Raw genomic sequence first — 21139 nt, forward strand, 5'->3', positions numbered from 1 at the left:
TGTGTCAGCACGTTACGAAAACACGTCATGTCATTAGGTTTTAATTGGAAGCAAACAGAAGATAACCGGAAACTTCTTATGGAAAAACACGAAATTAGATACTTGCGAATTAATTATTTGATGAAAATTGCTGAATATCGTGAACAACGCCGACCAATTGTTTACACCGACGAAACATATATACATACATCACATACCCTCTCGAAATCTTGGTCAGATGGAAGCACTTCAGGTTTGAAGCAACATATATCGAAAGGCAACCGCTTAATCATTGTTCATGCCGGTGGTATGGATGGCTTTATACCAAATGCATTGCTTATGTTTAAAGCCAACCAAAAAAGTGGAGATTACCACGACAATATGAACTATGACAACTATTCAAGGTGGATTCAAACTCAATTAATACCCAACTTACAACCAAATAGTGTTGTTGTTGTTGACAACGCACCATATCATAACTCAATACAAAATCCTGCACCGAATAGTAATTCTAGAAAACAGCAAATGATTGACTGGCTGACATTGCGAAACATTGAGCATTCATCCACGTTGCTTAAGCCTCAATTATATGAACTGATTCTGCAAAACAAGGCGAGATTTGTAGAGTACAAGATAGACGAAATATTACGACAGCACGGTCATACTGTGCTGCGTTTACCACCATACCATCCGGAGTTTAATCCTATAGAAAATATATGGGGGATAGTGAAAACATATGTCGCAAAAAAGAATGTCGCAATGAATATGAAGGTTATAATGTCATTAGCTGAAGAAAAAATGAACGCCATAACTGTAGAGGAATGGAGAAAAGTTTGTCTGCATGCTATTGAGGAGGAAAACAAATATCAGGGTAGAGACGCAGCTTTAGACACAATATCAGAACGAATCATAATTAATTTAAATAATTCATCTGATGAAAGCGAGGATGGGGATGATTGTGATATGCCTGGGGTTGATGAATTATTAGAATAAAACATTTATGGCCGGAGAACACCTAATTCATACACGTCTTCACTGAAGTGAAAACCGGCATTCACTGCTTGTAATATTTGGAACTGGCTTATCTGCCTCATACAGTTCCATAGATTACAATGCAGTGGATACACATTTTCACGTCCGTATTAGTACGTAGTGCGTATGCGTAGACGTGTACGCATTTGGTGTGCTCCAGCCACAAACGTATATTACCTTTAAAAAAATAAAAACTAAAAATAAAATGTTGTTTTTTTTTTTATTTGCTGACCATACACTACTACAAACGCAAAAATTTCTCCAAGCTAATTTACCTGTACCGAATAATAATACGTTAAATTTCAAGCAGTATGTTGAGTTGACAATCTTTCGACAGTTTACAATCTCGCGAGATAGATTACAATCTAACGGTTTTTACAATTTTACGGTGACATATATATTAGATATCAATAGTGTTATATTCTTTGTGATACTATGCGTAATTTTTTTTATTTATTCGTCACTGTCAAACGCGGATTATTATGTTTTGTAAAATAGTTTTATTCATGCATTTTAAAAGATTTTAAAACTACAAACTGGCAAACATTTGTAACAGTCAATGAACGTCGTGTTACAGATAAGCTGAATACAAAATAAAGTTATTTTATTTATTTATTAACACTTCGTTGCAGAAACATAATACAATTGACATTCATACATTCTACATTTTTCAAATCAAATATCCCTTTGATTTTAATTTTAAACCTTTATTTAAAAATACGTTCTTTAATTTGAGGAGAGATTTTGTGGTATCAATGGGATGATCATTAAATGTTTGCCAGTTACGAATAAAGCATCATCTCATAGAGAACAGTTGCATTGGTTTTGTTTTTATATTTTCACGTATATTTTTTTCAAAAATCGGTCCAGCCGTTCTTCAGTTTTAAGAGTTGTTTTAGCAATTCTTTTCAGCCCTTACTGAGCAAAGAAAAATCAGTCCATTACTCTATTTTAAATAAGATGTGATATGCAACGGATATTGAGAGTACTAAACCTGAATTGCATACAACAGCGTTGTGATCGCTATTGGGAGTTTCAGAACACCGGTGCTTTACTTCGTTCCTCAACCAAATGCTATTTTGTAAGACGATTTGCTACCTCTTTTGTTCTCTAACAAGGTAAACAAATGAAAGAGATGTACTACTATAAAGCAAAGGTGTCACAATATTGCATAAGACGTGATATAAATCAATTCACACGAGAAAACACTATCCCTGACCTTAGAGGTTACTCACACGTAAACACAGATGATTCATCACTCTAAATGTTTGTCTGTTTGTCTCGCCGGTCACAAACAACTCAGATATGAATTATGAGATATCAAAAAAGTAAACAGTGTATAATGTATTGATAATAAACGCTCCTTCCACTTCTGTTGATTCGACCTCAACCTCAAGAGTTTCTTGTAAAAACTGAAATATTTCTGTGATCAACAAATAAGCGTGAACTCGAATAAGATATCGTAAAATAAGCATGTGTATTTTCTTAGAAGTCTCCGTCTGTATGAATTAAAAGAAAAAAAATAACTACACTTTCACATAACCAGTTCCTCCCTATGATTTTACAAATGGTAATTATAACCTATTCAACTATTATTACCTTAAAAAAATTACAAATCTAAATCCTAGTTGATGTTGCTGAATATTCTGTAGACAATGTTAGTGACATTGTAATAAAGTAATAATTCGGTAACAAATTGTTTTAATAGAAAGTGTTGAATAAAATTATGAAAAAAATAGGAGAAATAGGAGACTGTGTTTTACAATCAAATTAAATGAAAATATTGTTGTTTGAGAACAGTTTCTGAGGGTTATACAGTTATATGGTTAGGAAACTTAGTAAGAAGTCTGACTTCTGTATGTAAAAAATATATTGGATTATCATGTATTTCAGTAAATTTGGTATAGGATGCAGTTTGTGCTAAGTCTCGTATCGTTGTTGTTACCTTACAGGAAATATGCCACTTTCTAAAACTTAATGATGATGATATTAATTAATCCCTAATAGGAAACGCAAAGGACTTTAGTCCAAACAGCCACTCAGTCCTACTTAAATCAGTAATGACAGCTCAAACAAATTAAATAATTCAACTTGACCTTGAGTTTGACCATTGAACAACAGAAGCAATTGAAAAGAAATACTTTGTCAAGACTTTCTATACCTATTTATTATAAAAAGGCTAATTAAGATTCTCGTGCAGAAATATTCATAATATCATAAACACATTATGACTGTGATGATAATTAGAGATGATTTCTAGCTTATTGTGCAAAAATTATAGAGGAAATTTATATAACAATTACTTACCCCAAATTTAAACTATTTAAAACATCAAGTTTTATTATGGAAACTAGACTATAAATAATAATAGAAATAGAGGTATTCAAAATAACTATGCAATGTACATGCAAATGGACAATGAAATCAAATCAATTGTATCATATCACAGCATCTACCAAGCCCAAGGCTGTATTTGTTAGTTCAATACAATACATACTGTTCTAGAAACAAATTGATAAGACATTTTATTTGTCTACGCAAAGGGATAGCTTATAACCCCATAGGTACCCCAATCGCAAAATATTTTTTTTTATTGACATGTCAAAAACAGCCCAATTTTCTTGTTATTAAGATGTTAATAAATAATTAGGATGCTATAATATACATTTTTAAGAGATTTTATAATTAAGTAAATATATTTCTTTCCTGAAAAACCATTTTGCTTGATTTGGGGCCTTCGTAACTTATTCAATTAAATATCAGAATGTCAGGTCGATTTCCGAAAACTAACTGAACAAATCACTTAAATATACATTGAGGCATTGAGGGTAATCACTTCAGCTTGACACAGTAAGTAAAATATAATATATATTAATACGTATATACAGGTTTTAGGAAACAATATGAGCAAAATATTTGTTCTTACTTTCTTTTTCGTGGTCGAAGCCCACAATCACGAAATAGTCGACGAGCCTAGACATGGCAAGTCTACCGCATCATCCGTGAAACACCACAAATACACTTAGATATTATTTCATTACACAAAACGAAACACATTGTTAATTTTTTTACAACATAATTAATTAAAACTCATGTGAACACACCCACAACACGTAACAAACCATGAACTTTTCGGAATATAAACACTTCAAACACTCGTTTATTGCGATCAGAAGGATTAATTTTTTTGACAAGTTTTTAGCACTGATTACTTTTTTAATTATTACAAAAGGAACAAATAAAAAGAATAGGATATGCTTTCAACAGGACTTTCTTAGTATTTCGCGAAAAATCTTAGAATAAAATGCCAAACGTAATGTACTCATTCTACTGAACGACAGACTTCTTTTGAGAAGAAATGTCAAAATATGTCAGACGCCACCCTATCATTTATCGTTAAGGTGATACATGCCATCATCATCACAGACAGATTATCACAGACTATAATAGGATGTATTCATATAATATGATTTACATGTTTGTTAACAAACAGGTATGCAACATATTTATGAAAAATTCTCTTAGCCTCGAATTGGTAAAGCATTATTTGTAATGGTAACTAATAGACTAATAGCTTAATAAAAAAAAAGACGATTATTGAAGATGGTGAAAGAATCGCGACGGCGTATAATTGGTATATGTCAAAATACCCACGTCAGAAGTCAAAAGCAAAAACCTGTGTGCAAAAATATTTACATTATTATTTATTACAATTATTGCAGTTTGCACATAGTTCATACTTCATAGTTCTTTTAAAACGTTCAGGTTTTACTCAAATTCAGTAATATTATATAGTGATTGCCAGTTCAGACCATGTCTACTTCTGCTAATGAGTCTGTACCTGGGTTAAAACAGAAAAAAGTGTTTAAAATTATTGTATTGGGTGATTCTGGAGTCGGAAAAACATGTTTAACTTTTCGCTTTTGTGAAGGACAGTTTTTAGATAAATCAGAGGCAACTATTGGCGTAGATTTTAGAGAAAGAACAATAAAGATACGAAATGAAGATATTAAGGTATACATTGAAACTGAACTTGTTTTATCTATTAGTCTTGCTGTTAGTTTCTCACTCTCTTCTCGAATTTTCCTGGTATATAATCAGAATCTTATCCCATTAGCCTACAGCTAGACTACCAACTCAAAAGTGTCATACAATAAATACACTGCATATAGTACTACTCATTGAAGTATAATAATCTTAAAATAAATTTCAGCTACAATTATGGGATACAGCTGGTCAAGAACGTTTTCGTAAATCGATGGTGCAACATTATTACAGAAATGTTCATGCAGTTGTTATTGTTTATGATATCACCAAACCAGAAACATTTCATGTATGTATTTTATGTTTTTGAATGAATATTGATATAATCAAAAAAGTTGTTATTAACCACTAAAAATATATAAAATACTTACATTAATAGATGATTTCATTAATGTTTGAGTTGTGCCTGATATTTCAGTCAATAGCTAGTTGGATGCAAGAGATAGAATCCCATGGATTGATGGGTGCTCCTCGAGTCCTAGTTGGTAACAAGTGTGACTGTGGTACTCCAGAATCACGGCTTGCCACCACATATGCTCAGCGATTAGCTGATAAATATGGGATGCCTGTTAGTATTATTATGGATTCATTATGATAAAATAATGTCCCTAGAATAAAATACATATGTAAACTAAATTATACTAAATTTACTCATTCAGTTATGTTTTGTTCTTAGTAAAGTTCTCTAAATTAATGAATCACTGTAGCTCTATTAAGACTATAGCAAGTATCTTCTACATAATGGACAAGTAATAGTGCACATGTATGTGTGTAATCCAATGGCACTGGACCATGACACTTATTGTCTAGTTGTGTCAACACTAGAGTAATTTCATGTAGGGTTAATGATGTGCAGTTAAACATGATAACCACTAAACCATGATGACAAAGTCTTAGAAGAGAGAACCCTAGAAATCTTGTAGACGTTAAATTTACTGGAATTTTTCTGATTTAATACATTTCTACATATAGATACTAAATATACACAAAACAGCAATTTTGTACATTTCATTAATATTTTACCTTACAGCTTTTCGAGACATCAGCACTATTGGATTCTGAGTGTGATAATGTAGAGTCAATATTTATGACATTAGCACACAAATTATACTCAAAGCAGCCACTGCGAGTAATAAGTGTAGAGGTAAGCTTTTCTTGTCACATTATTATGTCATTAGCAAAATATTATATAAAACATCTGTATAAACTTCAATTTTTTTTTATATACAAGAATTCAGGTAAATTTGAACATTAACATTTTAAGTATAATGACAGGACTAAAAAGTAATACATGATTATTAAGGAAAAATCAATATTTCAGGGTGAGCTGGGTCCTCGTAGAGTGACTCTATCAAGACAAAAGCGTCCAATGCGAAACGATACATGTTTATGTAGCTAGTGAGTGAAATTCAAGGTTTTGAAGGTACTATTAATGTATTATTACTGTAATAACTGGTTTGATGGCAGTATTAATCTATAATGTATTAATGTACCGTAATAACACATTTTGATTATGATGAATTGTAAACATGTTTTCATGGGTGAACTATTGTAAATTATAAAATTGCCAAATGTTATAGAATATAGTCTTGCCACATGTGTTTAGAAGAGTCATAGAAACGGTTTTAAAATAGTTTTTATAAGTGACAGAGATTATTTGTATATTTTTTTAGTATTTTCAGAGGCTAGAGATTTAAGTGAGTTAATAATAAACAATAAATATTATTGTGCCAAATTGGTATATAATTCTTGTATATTATTAAGTATTTATAGAGTGGATGATGGAATAATTCCAATGTCAATAAAAAGAAAGGCAGCTCTTTGCAAATATTAGTAAGTTTAAAGTATTGTTAGCATTTCTGTGTTGTTATATTTTTAAGTAATTCCATATTTATTTGTAAAAATTTATTAACTTAATAGTATCAATGATTTGCGAGGAACCAGTGTTTTACAGTTTATTTAAATATAACTAAGAACTTGTCTAATATATGATTTTTATATTATTGCCCCCAATTGTATTTACGATAATCTTCAATGGAATTTTATCGCAGTATTAAATAAAAAAAATCTTTTTGTGTAACCACCAAAGTAAGATAGTGTCTCACACATGATAAAATGTCATTGAAAAATATTTTTAGAATAAAATAAGACCAATACAAAATCTTTATAGATGCTATATTTTATTGCCCAAGTGTTAAGACACACTTTAGAAAATAATATTTTTGATCTCTTTTTATATTTTAGTTATAAGATTGATAATAAACATTTTATTAGGGTCACAACTGCCCCAAAGAATTCGTCTAAAGCAGCAGTGCTATCATCCCGTTCTTGTCTATGTAATACTTAAAAAATACTTCTTGGGTTAACCGCCATTGGCTTTGTGATGAGACAAAAGATGTGCAATTTTTAAAAAGTAGGTTAATTTACTTTAGAAATATGACTCTTACAGTAAAAGTTACTTAAATATATAATTGTGAATTTGTTACATTATTCTTTTATTAAACAAATGTAAATAAATGAAGTAAGTTTTGTTTAAAGATTGATATATCTATTAATATATTGTAGAATCTAGAAAATAATTTATATTTAGACCTATAAGATTAATGGTCAACTTTTTAAACTATTTTTTCAATAATTCATATATTTCATCTTTTCTTATTTAAATTATAAATTGAAATTAAAGGATATATTTTATACAATTGATTTTTATTCCAAGTTCCAAGCTTTAGAAACCGGTATCCTACTGTAGTGCATTTAATCGTCTATCTAGAAAATGGTCAGAGGGTCTATTTTACATCAGGTCAGGCTTGCGATTCTGTTACTCACTTTTCGAACTCTCACAGCAGTTTTCGCAGCGGCGGAGACGCTCAAATCAGTCGTGAAGCAGTCACGATTTGGCATTGAAGTTATACTTCTTTAGGCGCGTTATGAAAAATTTATGAGAGTGAAATTTTACGATGCGCGTGCACCGTGACACAAAATTAACAGAATGAAGTTGCCCACGGAAGATGCTACGGCATTGGGCATCATTTAAAAAAAACATTCGAATAATAATAGAATTTATGTTTCACTTAATTTAAGAGAATAATAATAAATATTTATTTTTTTAATTTTTCAAATGTAAACTGAACTTTATTGACTATAATGACTCCTTTTCCAATCTTTGATTATTTAATTGTAATTAATTATTTGCATGCAATCAAAAACTATTTTTAATAATGCCAAAGAAGTATAACTTCTTACGCGCGTACATTACACGCACCCTTTTTTTTACTTTGTTACTGGATTTGAAATAAAATAAAACCCCTACGACAGTATTTTCTGACTATATTATATAACTAGTATTGTGTGCAATTATCTATCAGTATCAGCACTGGCCTTTAAAAAAAAAGAATAAATGTCTATTATTTTATTAGAAATTATCTTTTATTTAATGCAGTAGTGTCTCGGACTGACGTTATCAAAAGGCAGACACAAATACACTTTTCCATGATTGTAAGTAGAGACTCCGTGGCGCAACGGTAGCGCGTCTGACTCCAGATCAGAAGGTTGCGTGTTCAAATCACGTCGGGGTCATTCTCAATTTTTTTATGTATTACATGCATGAATACTTATAAAATTAGATTATTTTTACTGTAAATTGTTATAGATTCATTTTTTCAATGTTATGTCTGTATGAAACTGGACTTAGTTAAACTATTTTCTTAAAGTACGCAGCTACTGTATGTGTAAATATTAAAAATAATTGATAAACGCTTTCAACCCAGCTTGAGTTTGCCTTCCAGCGTCAACTTTTTAAGGAGCAGAGGTGATCCTGAGGAACTTATTAGGTCACACTTCTTGGGCCATGAGGTTCAAGTGCACAGGTGGTAATTAAAGATTTAAGTTGGCGCCTGGTTGATTACCGGTGACCCCAGAGCTGGTGCTTTCCTCGCTCAACGAATAAGCAACGTTAAAGGTACCCTATTCAGGGACCAGGGACTTATAAAATTTGTTATAATTTTCTTTTTATTCGATTTTAATTATTTGGTAATAAGATTAGGTTAGTAAGTGTAGGTTCAGAAAATTTAAAAAAAATATTTTTTTTTTAGTTTAGTACTTGCATTAAAATTGTATGTATAATAAAATTAATTATTTCGTCTTAGAAATATCTTCATGTGCATAATGTGTCTTATATATGAGGAAGTGGCAAGCAGGTAAATTGAGAAAAAACAACCAAATATTAAATAAAGCATTTATATTAAATACCAATAAGATTAACAAAGAAAATAGTTGCTACCGACAAAGGCCTCTAAATCTACTGCAAAACAAGTATCTAAGTAAGGGAGCGGAAAGTATTACGTAACGCAATTTTTGGAGATTATCCCCCCTCCCCCATGTAACTCGCCGTAACGTTTTTCAGTACCCAAGTATAGTAAGACGTTTCGTGACCACCTGGTGACTATTTAGTTATGTGGTGTAAGTCGAAAAAATATTAACAATAACGCGTCATTTAACGCCCCGCATCGTAACGTTTTACAAAAGGAAACCCCCCCCCCCCCTCCCAAAATACGTTACGTAATACTTGAACGCTCCCTAATTTGAAATATCTAAAATTCATTTAAATATCTGATGTCCAAATACTCTGTTCTCTATTAAATTAAAATAAAGTCCATTAAACACAAGTTTCTTTTGGCACAAAGTCATCATGATTAGCGATTTGCCAAAAGATAGGTACTTCAAACGAGAGATTTATACAGCAAGATTATTTTTAATTTATTTGAATCATATGAATTTGTTTTGTTTGCATAAGTTTTACAACTTTAGGACATCTCCATTTTAAATTCACATTATAATATATATTCCAAGAGATTTCTAATTATTTAAAGAAATTAACAAACACATCAGAAAAAAAATTGCACAATTTTTCTAAATTTTTATTAAGACTAAATAAATGTAAATACACACAAAATATGATATAGCAACAAGATATAACCAGTCGTGTTATACCTGACATCTTTCTAAGCCTAAACACTCAATTTAACAGGCAAAATAATATACGCCGGAAGAAATAATCGAACCTATAGTCGTATTTTTAATTAGACGAAGCCAACTGACAGTAGCTAATGTCACTTTGTAAAATAATGTTGCCATATTTAAATATATAGCGTTCAGTTCTTGTTCACTCAGATGAATGAACAATGAGTGTGAATCATTTCATACTATAAAATAATATTATTTCAATTTCAAAATTGTATTAAAGTGCTCTAATATAAGTTAGGTACTAGTACTATGTAACTACAATCAGTTTTTTGACGGCTTATTACAAAGCGCGGCGCGGCGACTAGTGCCATCACCGATCATTCATTCAGGGGTTTTTACTTTGTCACAACACTATTTTTATTTCATTAAATACTGACAACACCGTAAACGTCAGTTGACTTCGTCTAATCAAAAATACGACTATAGCTGTCACTTTCTAATTAGACTCGGGCATATACTATTCTGTGGCTAATTCTAAGGACATTTTACGTAGTAGTAACAACCGAAATTATATTTGACAGAATTAATCATAAGATTTGTCACTCATAGTACATAATATCACAACTAATCACTGTCCAACACGATACAACATATATCGCCTCACATGTTGAGGGTACGCGGAAATGTTCTTCGGATGAATAAGACGCGTCGCCGGGGCTGGCCTCACATGTTCTGCCAGGTGTTAGTCATTATCATGTTTGTGTCGATGCCTGAAAAATATAGTTAAAAATAGTATTGTCTTTTATTGACATAACTTTCACACATTTGATAATAAAACAATTTTATCACCGGATTGAAGTTATGTATTTACAACTATTTAACATAATTTTAAATTTAACCGTCGTTTCGCGGGCTTTACAGCGTGCGTGGTCACGGTGACTGAAGACAAAAGGTGTTGAATGTCAAAAAGTATCACAGCTGTAGAAAAAGTTGCATTATCTGTATTTATTTCCCCGGAGTTGGTATCGACTAAAAGGTGGAGGGTTTTGGCAGAAATGGCTCACGGTGTCCTCTATTTTCGCGGATTGTATATCTTGAGATTTTAATTTGTTAAATTTAAAATTATGAAAAATAATTGTAAATACATAACTTCAATCCAGTAAAAAAATTGTTTTAGTATCAAATAGTTAAATCAAGTTTATATTTTATATATATATACAACTAGCTGACCCGGCAAACGTTGTCTTGCCATGTATTTCTGGGAAACATTTTTTTAGTTCAATCAAAATAACCATCTCGATAATAAAAATAGGGGTTGATCGTAGAGATGTGAAAACTTAGGGTTGTATTTTTGTATGCTGTATCATAAAATAAAATAAAAATTTATAAAATAAAAAAACATTTTTTTGGGGTGGACACCCCTTATCAATTAGGGATCCGATTCTCAGACTTATTGAATATGAATAAAAAAAATTATATGAATCGGTCGAGCCGTTTCGGAGTATGGGCACGAACATTGTGACACGAGAATTTTATATATCAGATTTAAATGTGTTCTAAATCAATAGAAAGAGTTTTTAGAAAGCCTTTTGAGTTTTTTTAATAGATCGTTGTATCATTATTCTCCGATTTATATATTTTTTTAAAACTATATAAATCGGATAAATTTAAATAATCGCATAAAATAAAAAACAAAAAAATAAGACAAAAACCAAAAGTGATTGATGCCTTACATGTTCCAAAATAGAAGTGGTGGCGGGGTTTATAGCAAGATGCACAGATAAAAGGTGGACTGTAAAGACAACTATATAGAAAGAACCAAGGGGAAGAAGAAGAGGGCGCCCCAAAAAAAGGTGGATAAAAGAAGTTGTTAGCGAGAAGCGAATTGAGAATGAAATATCTTCCATAGACAAAGATTTTTGGATAAAGTTGTCGTGAAAGGGTTCCGAGTCTACTGAAGGAAGCTAGGATATTATCTTTATATATATAATTCTTCTGTGAGTGTGTAAGTCACTGAACTTCTCTCAAACGACTGGACCGATTTTGATGAAATTTTTTGTGTGTGTTCAAGGGGATCTGGGAATGGTTTAGATTCACAAATCAGCCCGCCAGATGGCGCTGCAGTCGGTACTTTCATACTTGCTTTACTAATTGCTTGAAATATCATGCAGGACAACGTCTATCGGGTCCACTAGTATCTATAATCTATATATATTAAATTATAGGATATATAAAAAAAAAATTTTATAACAAATCTAAGCTGTATATTCTACTTTTGTAATGTTTAAAAATGATTGAAATTTATAACTATTATTATTTACAAGTCTTGTTACATAAAGATCAAAAGCGGCGAATTTTTTCAATATTTTAAACATAATTATACCGTGTGACTATGTCATTTTAATATTGAAATATACTCACCCCGTGTGATTCTCTCGTGTATGCCGTGACTCAGCCACATCATTCTCAAGCTCTCATATCGCTCTGGACACAGATGGAGAGGATTTCCACGACGAAGACCCTAAAATTATATTAATAGTATAAAACGGAGCACCATTCTTCATATCCTTAGTACATTAGTGTTGGCCAAGTTCCACGTGCGACTCTTATCCCTGGGGTCGTGGGATGGTATTAGACCCAAAAGGACGACGGCAATTGTTGCACAGAAGATAGATCACCTACTTGCCTATTAGAAATGATCACAGAACAGCTACAGAAATCTGAGGCCCAGAACTAAAAGGTTATAGCGCCATTGGTAAATAAATTTTATTTATTGGTTTATATCTGTTTTGAAATTAAAAATGACCTAGTTTATTAGATTAATATTTGTTTAATAGTTGTATGATCTCTTCTTTTACCAATGTATTAGTGTGTCGAGCGTTGGCAAGCTTTATATCAATAATTTTTTTTTGCAAAAATGTATTATTGCCATTTTTATTACATATATTAAAATTAGAATCTTAAGTAACTTAAGTACTTACAGTTATATACTAAATATTTGTGTACATGTAAGGAAAACATATTTTCCTATACAAACTCTTTTTATATTTTATTTTTCTTCTTTGCCGTCTGATCGACGATGTTTAATTTGTGACTTGGCATAATAGATGTAAGATGTTTTAATTTTTTTATTTTATTATTTTATTTTATAAAACCTAGAATATAGGCTTTAAATGTTGTTTCTTTTGTATTCACAGAGAAACGCAGTTGCGCCTTATTTATTCCCAGTACTCGTATAAGCGATTGATACCATTATATACATTTAATATTATAAAAGCTAACCTGATCGGTCTCCCCGTAAGAGTCCAAGTAGGGCGCGGGCATCATGGAGCCTCTCGTGGGCGAGGGCGCGGCCAGTAGGAGCAGCTCGCACTCGCGCACTCGCAGGAAGAGGCCGGCACCTCCGCCGCAGCGCTGCGCGTGCGCAACCACCGCGCCTACCAGCTCACCCGATGTGCCTGCGCGGCTGCCGGGCTAAGGCGATATTTTTAAATTATTGATAACAAAACAAGGCTCGAAGGTGAATCACGTAATTAGTAATGTCAATACTTCTCCAAAATAATGTCAGTAATACAGTCATACAAGTAAAAGTGTCTACACACATCCCCAAAATTATTAGAGGCAATATAGGGCAAGTGGTGGGGAGCACCCTAGATCGCTCCCAAGATCGCCTCGTGTGTAGGCAAATCGTACCCTAATTTTGTTATCAACCCTACTTTATTCACACCACCATTCTCCCGATATCGCCACTGACTTTAGGGTCGTGTGTAGACGCTTTAATAAGTAATGTCTCAATATAATTCGCTTTCATTTAAGCACATGCTTCAGTATGACGCTAGAAAATTGTATCAAAATATTATTCGTACTCAGAATATTTACCATAATCTTATTGACAATTAAGTTATTGTTTGTTTTTATTTATAGAACACCCTGCAAATGGACAGGAGGCTCACCTGATGTTAAGTGATACTGCCGCCCTTAGACACTCTCAATGCACGAGGGCTCGCGAGTGCGTTGCCGGCCTTTTAAGAATTGATACGCTCTTTTCTTAAAGGAGCCTAAGTCGAAGTGGTTAGGAAATTCTTCTGTGTATGAAATTATTATTTAATTGTCAAATGAATCCACTTACTTTACTGATTTCAATCTGGCAGCAATAGCTCTGCGAACACAATATCTGCCCGCAGACCAGACACATCGTTGGATTCTTGCTGTCTTCCCGCTCAGAGTTCGGACACGAGAACTCCGACACGATATTCATCAGCTCCGAGAAATCTTCCGGCAAGGTGATCAACCTGGGCGGATCGGGCTCCAGCGCTATCCGCCTGGGTATCGTCCCTTTGAACCACTCCTCCGAATGACCGACCCACTCTAAGGACTTCACTCTGCCTCTGTCCTCCATCAGTTCTCTGTAATCGGTCGGCAGATCCAGATATTCGCACATCGTCTCCCACGTGTCTCCCCCGACCTCCGTCAGCTCCGTGGGCGGGATGATGTCGCTCAGGAAGTGGAAGAACAGACAGCAGCATCGAAGGAAGGTGTGGCACTGTCGCTTGGCGTCCGCCCAGACTTCCGCCGGATCCACGTTCTCGATGTCCAATTCGCCTCGCCTCAATAGCTTGACGTGAGCGAGCATGTTCTGCAGGCTGCGGGGAGTGACCCTCTCGACGCCCTCCATCGGTTCGCTGGGTTTGATATCGATGACCAAGAGAGCCCTCGTGATCTGAGCTCGAAAGGCCTCCAGGGTGAAGAGCCTGGCCAAATGGGCCGGTCTGGCCGGGCCGGCCGACTTCGAAAACAGGGACGGCACCGTCAGGACCATCGTGACTAGAGTGCTGAAAATGTGATGCGAGAGAGGAGACGAAGACTCCAAGACGCTGAGGGTGCTGAGGGCGTGGTGTGATATATGTTTAGGGGCGAGCCAGACGGAGGGCAAAGCCGCGGCCAGACGAATTAGAGCTTGAAGGGCGTCCCTGTGCCGCGAGGGCAGGTCTCCTAGCAGAGGTCTCTTCTCCGCCTGCAGCACCGCTTCGGTGCTCATGACGGTGTATGAAGTGGCACGATAGAGAGCGGCGAGGGCGGTGAGACCTCCCGGCTCCGCCTGGCCGAACACTCCTGGCACCATCTGAATTATTCACAAACAACTTTTGAAGGTATCTATAAGGTGTCGACTTGATTATAATTTAAAGGTAATATATTGAGAAGTGAGGGTAGCATTCAAAATTTATTTAATGAATTTTGACATACGAGAGTCACAATTAGCTCTAAGTCTCATCTTCTCTCTTCTCTTTAAATCTAACCCTTGATCCTTTAAAAACGCTAGTTTAAATAACTATAATGAAACATAAAAAATAGTTTTTCCCGTAGGGGAAGGCAGAGACTATGAGTCCCTTCTTCATTAAAAATAGTTAAATCTTGATTAAATAACCAAAAAAAAAACTTAAGACTCACCGCTACAAACTGTTCAACCAACTGCTTGCTGGTCTCATTGTACTCAGGTATGGGGTTCTCAAACTGCGTGATGAACTGGTGCGGAAGAAGGTTCTCAGCGTGAGTGCTTACGTATACCTCGGCTTCGTCAGCGCTCTCTTCTTCGGGTTCGGAAGATAAAGCGCCGACGCTACGTGCGCGTGCTTGACAATGCATTTCTTCGCAGTACTCGGTGCACAGGTGCACGGATGCTGAGCATACCTGGTGATATTACGTGTATAACTTAGTATGTATTCAAAACATTCAAAATCATTAATTCATATAGGTAACACAATGTACACATATGAACGTCAGAAAAGAAATATATATTGAATGCTTCTAATTTTACATTTACCGCCAGTTATCAAATCAAGGGCGTAGTACGGAAGAGAAGAACTGGCAATAAACTCTCCGCCTCTTGTTTTAATCGTCAAGTTTTTCGTTTTACACTACGTTTGTAAGGAGCTGCAACCATTACACCATGTTCTAAATGACATTTTAAGTAATTAATAATAAAATAAATTAAAAGCAAAGAGTTGTCCTCTATCAGCAGGAGGCATGGTGAAATAGGAGCACGCACTTACATTCTCGTGGGAACCACACGCAATCACATAGTCGAAATAACTAATTCAAGTCTGACCACCACAAGTAACAACCGTTCACGAGTAGGCTAATACATATTATATATTTTAAAGGATTTGTTCCCCTATAATAATTGCACTATTTTATCTACAAGTCAACTGTCTCTTTTCATCACAGCGTACACAAAAGAGAGAGAAAGGAGACTTGAAAAATATTTTGATTCCCTTTAATGAATGTGTTAATTCTTCTTTCATACCTGATGCTTCATCCTGAGTATAAGATCGACAGCACAGCCGAATATGCCCTCATCTAGAATGGGGGGGTTGCCGGGCATCATGGGCGGCGCGGGCAATAACGGCAAGGCCGTGTTGCACAACCGCTCACACAACGGACATAGGTATTCCTTCTTCTCAGTGTCGAATGCGACGGGTTGACGGATGCGGTAAGGTCTGGAATAAAAGAGATTTAAGTAAAGTCTAATATCAAAAAACGTATTGCACTTGACAAATGAGAATAATTCGTACAGAACGTACACAATTTGGTAAATGGTTTGTACTATGAAATTTTGTCGCGTATATTCAGTGTATGTTATGAAATCACAAATGTCGAGGCCTTCTACGGGCCTTTTTAGTTGGGATGGGGTAATAATTGATACTTTTACGCACCAACGGGTTGGGCTGGTGTTTATTATTGGGCTATGGTAGGGAGCTCCAGGTCGTGCTGGAGCTCACGTAGAAGGGCGCACCGGTCACGATTCTTATGAATCGCGACTGAAGCACCTGTAGCCGGTGGATATGGAAGGGGGCACAATGCGCGAAGAACGCTAGCGTAGGTCATGCACGGTCGGATACAGGCCTTGTACCTTGACTTATGTCTAAGGGACATGTTTCCTTCTCTCCTTTTATTCAGGAGAAAACAGACGCGAGAGAAGACAAAAGAGGCTTTCTTGCGAACGGCGCATATGTGCTTTCGGAAGTACATGCCGCCATCGAGCGTGACTCCTAGATATTGGACGGACTTTTGCCACGAGCTTGTAACTTGGCATTATATAGGAGCCGCGCACATCTACGTATGCCCTACGTGTACGCGTATTGGTCATAATGTGCCATTGTTTAGGCCAACGCGAGTCTCTCTTTCTTGAAAGCAGTTTTATTGAATGTAATTCGAGTTTTTCTTTTGTTGTATATGAGTGGAAATAATATCCTATATGATTTAATGCAACCGGGAAGGATAGACGTTGATAAATTTTTAAGTAAGAAGCTTTATTTTATTTTATTTTAATGGAAGGCATTTAATGTATTTAAAATTTGCAATTTTTATTGTTACTTATATATTTATTACTTAAAAAGAATCGCTTATACCTAGTATGAACATTTTAATGTATATAGAAAATGTATTTAAAGAGAAGAAATAAAAAACAAATTATTTGGAGATACCTGAGCTTCTCCTTATTCTGAACTCCGTCGACGTACTTCCTCCAGCAGCGAGCGTGTAAGGCGTGTCCGCAGCAGGACACATGTGGCTGCGCTCCGATGTCGGCCGGGATCTCAGCCTGCGCCTGGTCCGTCTGCGGCACTTCGGGGGGCGGAGATCTGGACAGCACGCGGGACTGCTGCACGAATGCCACCAGCACTAGTGGCTCCGTCATTGTTTCTACGCGGTCCTGTAACGTGTTTGGCTTGGAATAATCTAATATATAAAATTCTCATGTCACAATATTCGTTCCTATACTCCTCCGAAACGGCTCGACCGATTCTTTTGTTTTGATTTTATGCATATTCAATAAGTTTGAGCATCGGCTACTATCTATCTTCCAACCCCTAAGTGATAATAGGAGTCCATAGCAAAAAAATATTTATTTTTTTACTTTTTAGACTTTTTTTGTTTGTATTTTATTTAAGATTCAACATACAAAAATACATACAACCCCTAATTTTCATCCCTTTTATTTATTATAGTAGATAGTTATTTTTACTGAACAAAAAAATGTTTTCTAGAAGTAATATACATGGCAAAACAACGTTTGCTGAATCAGCTAGTACTAGGTTATAAATTTAAATTGTTTATCGAGAAAACTGAAAAAAGGTTTTTTAGATAGCGTGTTAATTCAATAAAATAATTATTTACTGGATCAAAAAGTATATTTTACAAATAATATATAGATAGCTAAATCATTGCTTATTGCTGATAGAGGAAGATAAGAGAGTGACCTATCAGCAGATACGGGCAAGCCTAGGCATTGGTATAAGTTCAAAAAATATTACACCAACATTTAGGCGTTAGGAAGCTTTGTACCAGATGGATTCCCCATAACGACCAGAAACACCTTTGCATGGACTGGTGTCGTCAAATGTTAGATAAGTTGAACGGCGGTGAGTCAAATGCTGTATTTGACATCGTCACACGTGATGAAAGCTGGATATATTGCTACGAACCCAAAACTAAAGATAAAATTCGAGATATTCTCTAAACATTTTCAGTTTTACCTAGGTATAACTAACAATATATACTTTTGAATAACATTCAAAATGTCTGCATATTATTTTCTCTCCTTTCGTTGTTAACATAAATAGCTAAGTTAAAGCGTGTTTATAGTGCGCTGAATTTAAGTGAGGACACGAAAACCACAAAGATTTATACTAAGTAATATTCCCTATAAGTTTTCAACGAATTCCTAACTCACCTGTTCCTGACACATGATGCAAACGCGAGGCATATCGGTAACGCCTCCACCCCAAACGCCCAAGGCAGAGCCGCAGTACAAAGATGCAAGGTTTTCAGATTCTTCTTCTTCTGTTATCTGGAACATATAAAGGATTCTTTTGAATCCGGCTCGAAGGACCAAAAAGACCTTTACTAAAAAGACAAATCATTTGGAAATTTTATAGACATTTCGATTACATGGTTTATATTTTGAGGCCTTGTACGAACCAAGGCTGTATGCATTTTGCTCACTCAGGTTTTCTTAGTTTTATAAGCGTGGCGGTTTCCTAAATCGTTGTAGTTACGCCCCTAGAGTACTCTAGAGTATAGCCAGACATAGGCACTCTCTTTAACTGTTACATTGCAATCAGTACATAGCAATTAACATATCATTATTTCGCTCATATTATATTGATGTACGCGAGTGGTTAATATAGAGTTTAAGTTAAATCTTCTATTATTAAAACCCAGAAAACGTACAATCCCTACAATATGCAACAATATAAAGTCATATATGATATCTTAAACTACAAAATTAACTAAAATTTTGTGAACTTAACTCTGTTGTTTTAATCTGAATTATTAAAGTTTTTACATGAAATCTCACCTCAGTGATGGTCTCTTCAAAGAGCGTCGAATTGCTGGTGATAAAGCTGTTCATCTGCGCTTGCATCTGAGCCATCACCTTAGCACGCTTTTCAGCAGCTAATTTTGCGCGACGAACTTTCTCCTTCTCTAAAATAGTGAGGTTTAGATAAAAGGCCGTTTACTTCCTTATCATATTTAAATAAATAAAATCTTATCACTTGAGTTTTGTAACCTAACATTAGTTAAGTTACATGTATATTGTATATATTTTAGTTAATAATTAGAACACACTTCAAGCCAAAACAAAACCTTTAGTTTCTTCCACACTCATAAATTGTAATATAACATTCTCGTTTCCGATAATGTCCAAAAAGGTCGACTGTACTTGTATTGAAGTTTCACTTAGATAAATCAAGTTAGTTATTGTAAAGGCCGATTTACATTATCTTAGTGTTTAGGAGAGTGCTTTAGTACAACTTGAAAGGCAAGTTCTTTAGCGTAGCGTTTACTAAAGCAAGTAGCGTTTACATGTTTCAACTAAAGTACTATCCTAAAGCACTCTCCTAAACACTAAGATAATGTAAATCGGCCTTAAGCGTCGCAACCCCACTATCCCTAATGTAATCTTAGACTGGGTTCACACGGCATTGTCCTGCAAGTTTTTTTTGCAGTATACGTCTCAACGAATAAATGGCACATGTATTGTACATAGACCCATTCACACGGCGTTTGTACTGAAAAATATCGTACACCGTTTATACGTCCAAACGAATACTCAACGGACTTGTCAAGCAAATCGAATGAATTTTAACGTTAATTCGGTTTAGAGAGGCACATAATATAGCTCTGTCTCGTTCTCGCTCACTGTGACAACTGTGTGAAGACTACGGCTATTCGTATTTTACACGAATGAAAAGCGGTCTCAGTTATAAGCTCATATTTTAAACAATTAAAGCCAGTTCAAACAAAGTGTTTCATTTAACATATATCTGAACATATCTACAATAACCGCCACCGAACTACTCTTATTTATTTATTTATATAAATACAATTACCGGCCGAGGCATTGGCTGGCGTGTCGCCATTATCTACATCCATTTTATCACCATCACCCGTTTCATCTGGTCGTCCTAATAGTGTCCTGGAAAAAAAAATTTATACTTTGTAACTTTAAGTATTTTGAAGGCTTTAAGTCATTTTGGCGTGACAACGTCTTATAATTCGATGGAGCCGGCTGCACGCACGAAAAAACATGACGCATGCGGCGATACCTCTGAGGCGTTCCATTTGGCTTGAAGTGCAAGGAAGAAAGCCGAAGGTTAGTTAAAAAGCCAATTATCGCAGGTCATGGAACGCATCATAACGGAGAATATGTCTCGTGAAGCCAGTCCAGCCAGTCATTCAGATGATGCTGATGAAATTCTGTAATTGGATTTATTAAAACCAGCAGAAGTTGTTTTTAATATTCACCTGATCTTAGCAAGCAGCCAGTTAGCAAGTGCCCGATGTGCGTCTACGCGCGGGCTGACGGCCAACTTCTGCAGCAAGTCAACGATTCCAGCCCTCGCCGCACTCTCCGCGAACGCTAGGAACTCGTAATGGCCGCTCTCTTCGTCGCGTAATGCGTAGCCGATTAGGTGTAACGCCTGCAAGTTAATACGGTTTGAACAGGTGCAAATAAGGCTAACAATTATAAAAATCTTAGCTAAAAAGTGGGAATTAAACTTATAATACTTTTAATTGAAAAGCAAAAAATATCAATTTCAATAGAAAATGTTTTATT

At 35.0% G+C, this 21139-nt stretch overlaps 3 protein-coding genes and 1 non-coding gene across 7 annotated transcripts in view; 2 read left to right on the forward strand and 2 right to left on the reverse strand.

Annotated features, from left to right (window-relative positions):
• LOC125056855 (myotubularin-related protein 13) overlaps positions 1-4353 on the reverse strand; it is a 96676-nt gene extending 92323 nt beyond the window's left edge. For all 3 annotated transcript variants that reach the window (XM_047660172.1, XM_047660171.1, XM_047660170.1), the window contains exon 1: positions 3938-4353. In XM_047660172.1, coding sequence (XP_047516128.1) covers positions 3938-3992 — 55 coding nt within the window. In that variant the 5' untranslated portion in view covers positions 3993-4353. The remainder of the gene's footprint in view (positions 1-3937) is intronic.
• Positions 4354-4644: 291 nt separating this feature from the next.
• On the forward strand, positions 4645-7211 carry LOC125056807 (putative Ras-related protein Rab-33). Its single transcript, XM_047660094.1, has 5 exons — positions 4645-5025; positions 5225-5344; positions 5474-5623; positions 6086-6199; positions 6377-7211. The coding sequence occupies exons 1-5, from the start codon at positions 4825-4827 to the stop codon at positions 6452-6454; spliced, it is 663 nt and encodes a 220-aa protein (XP_047516050.1). The 5' UTR covers positions 4645-4824; the 3' UTR covers positions 6455-7211.
• Positions 7212-8559: 1348 nt separating this feature from the next.
• On the forward strand, positions 8560-8631 carry Trnaw-cca. Its single transcript has one exon. It is a non-coding gene; the product is annotated as a tRNA-Trp (tRNA).
• A 1757-nt stretch (positions 8632-10388) lies between these two features.
• Positions 10389-21139, reverse strand: part of LOC125056776 (E3 ubiquitin-protein ligase UBR1) — a 54104-nt gene continuing 43353 nt past the window's right edge. For both annotated transcript variants that reach the window (XM_047660063.1, XM_047660062.1), the window contains exons 20-30: positions 20827-21002; positions 20412-20497; positions 19376-19503; positions 18749-18865; positions 17502-17728; positions 16322-16514; positions 15466-15705; positions 14147-15139; positions 13300-13491; positions 12439-12538; positions 10389-10787 (exon numbers count right to left, since the gene is read on the reverse strand). In XM_047660063.1, the coding sequence (XP_047516019.1) occupies positions 10741-10787; positions 12439-12538; positions 13300-13491; positions 14147-15139; positions 15466-15705; positions 16322-16514; positions 17502-17728; positions 18749-18865; positions 19376-19503; positions 20412-20497; positions 20827-21002 (2499 nt within the window). In that variant the 3' untranslated portion in view covers positions 10389-10740. The remainder of the gene's footprint in view (positions 10788-12438; positions 12539-13299; positions 13492-14146; positions 15140-15465; positions 15706-16321; positions 16515-17501; positions 17729-18748; positions 18866-19375; positions 19504-20411; positions 20498-20826; positions 21003-21139) is intronic.

Source organism: Pieris napi, chromosome 15 (genome assembly GCF_905475465.1).
Source record: "Pieris napi chromosome 15, ilPieNapi1.2, whole genome shotgun sequence".
NCBI classification, from domain to species: Eukaryota; Metazoa; Arthropoda; class Insecta; order Lepidoptera; family Pieridae; genus Pieris; species Pieris napi.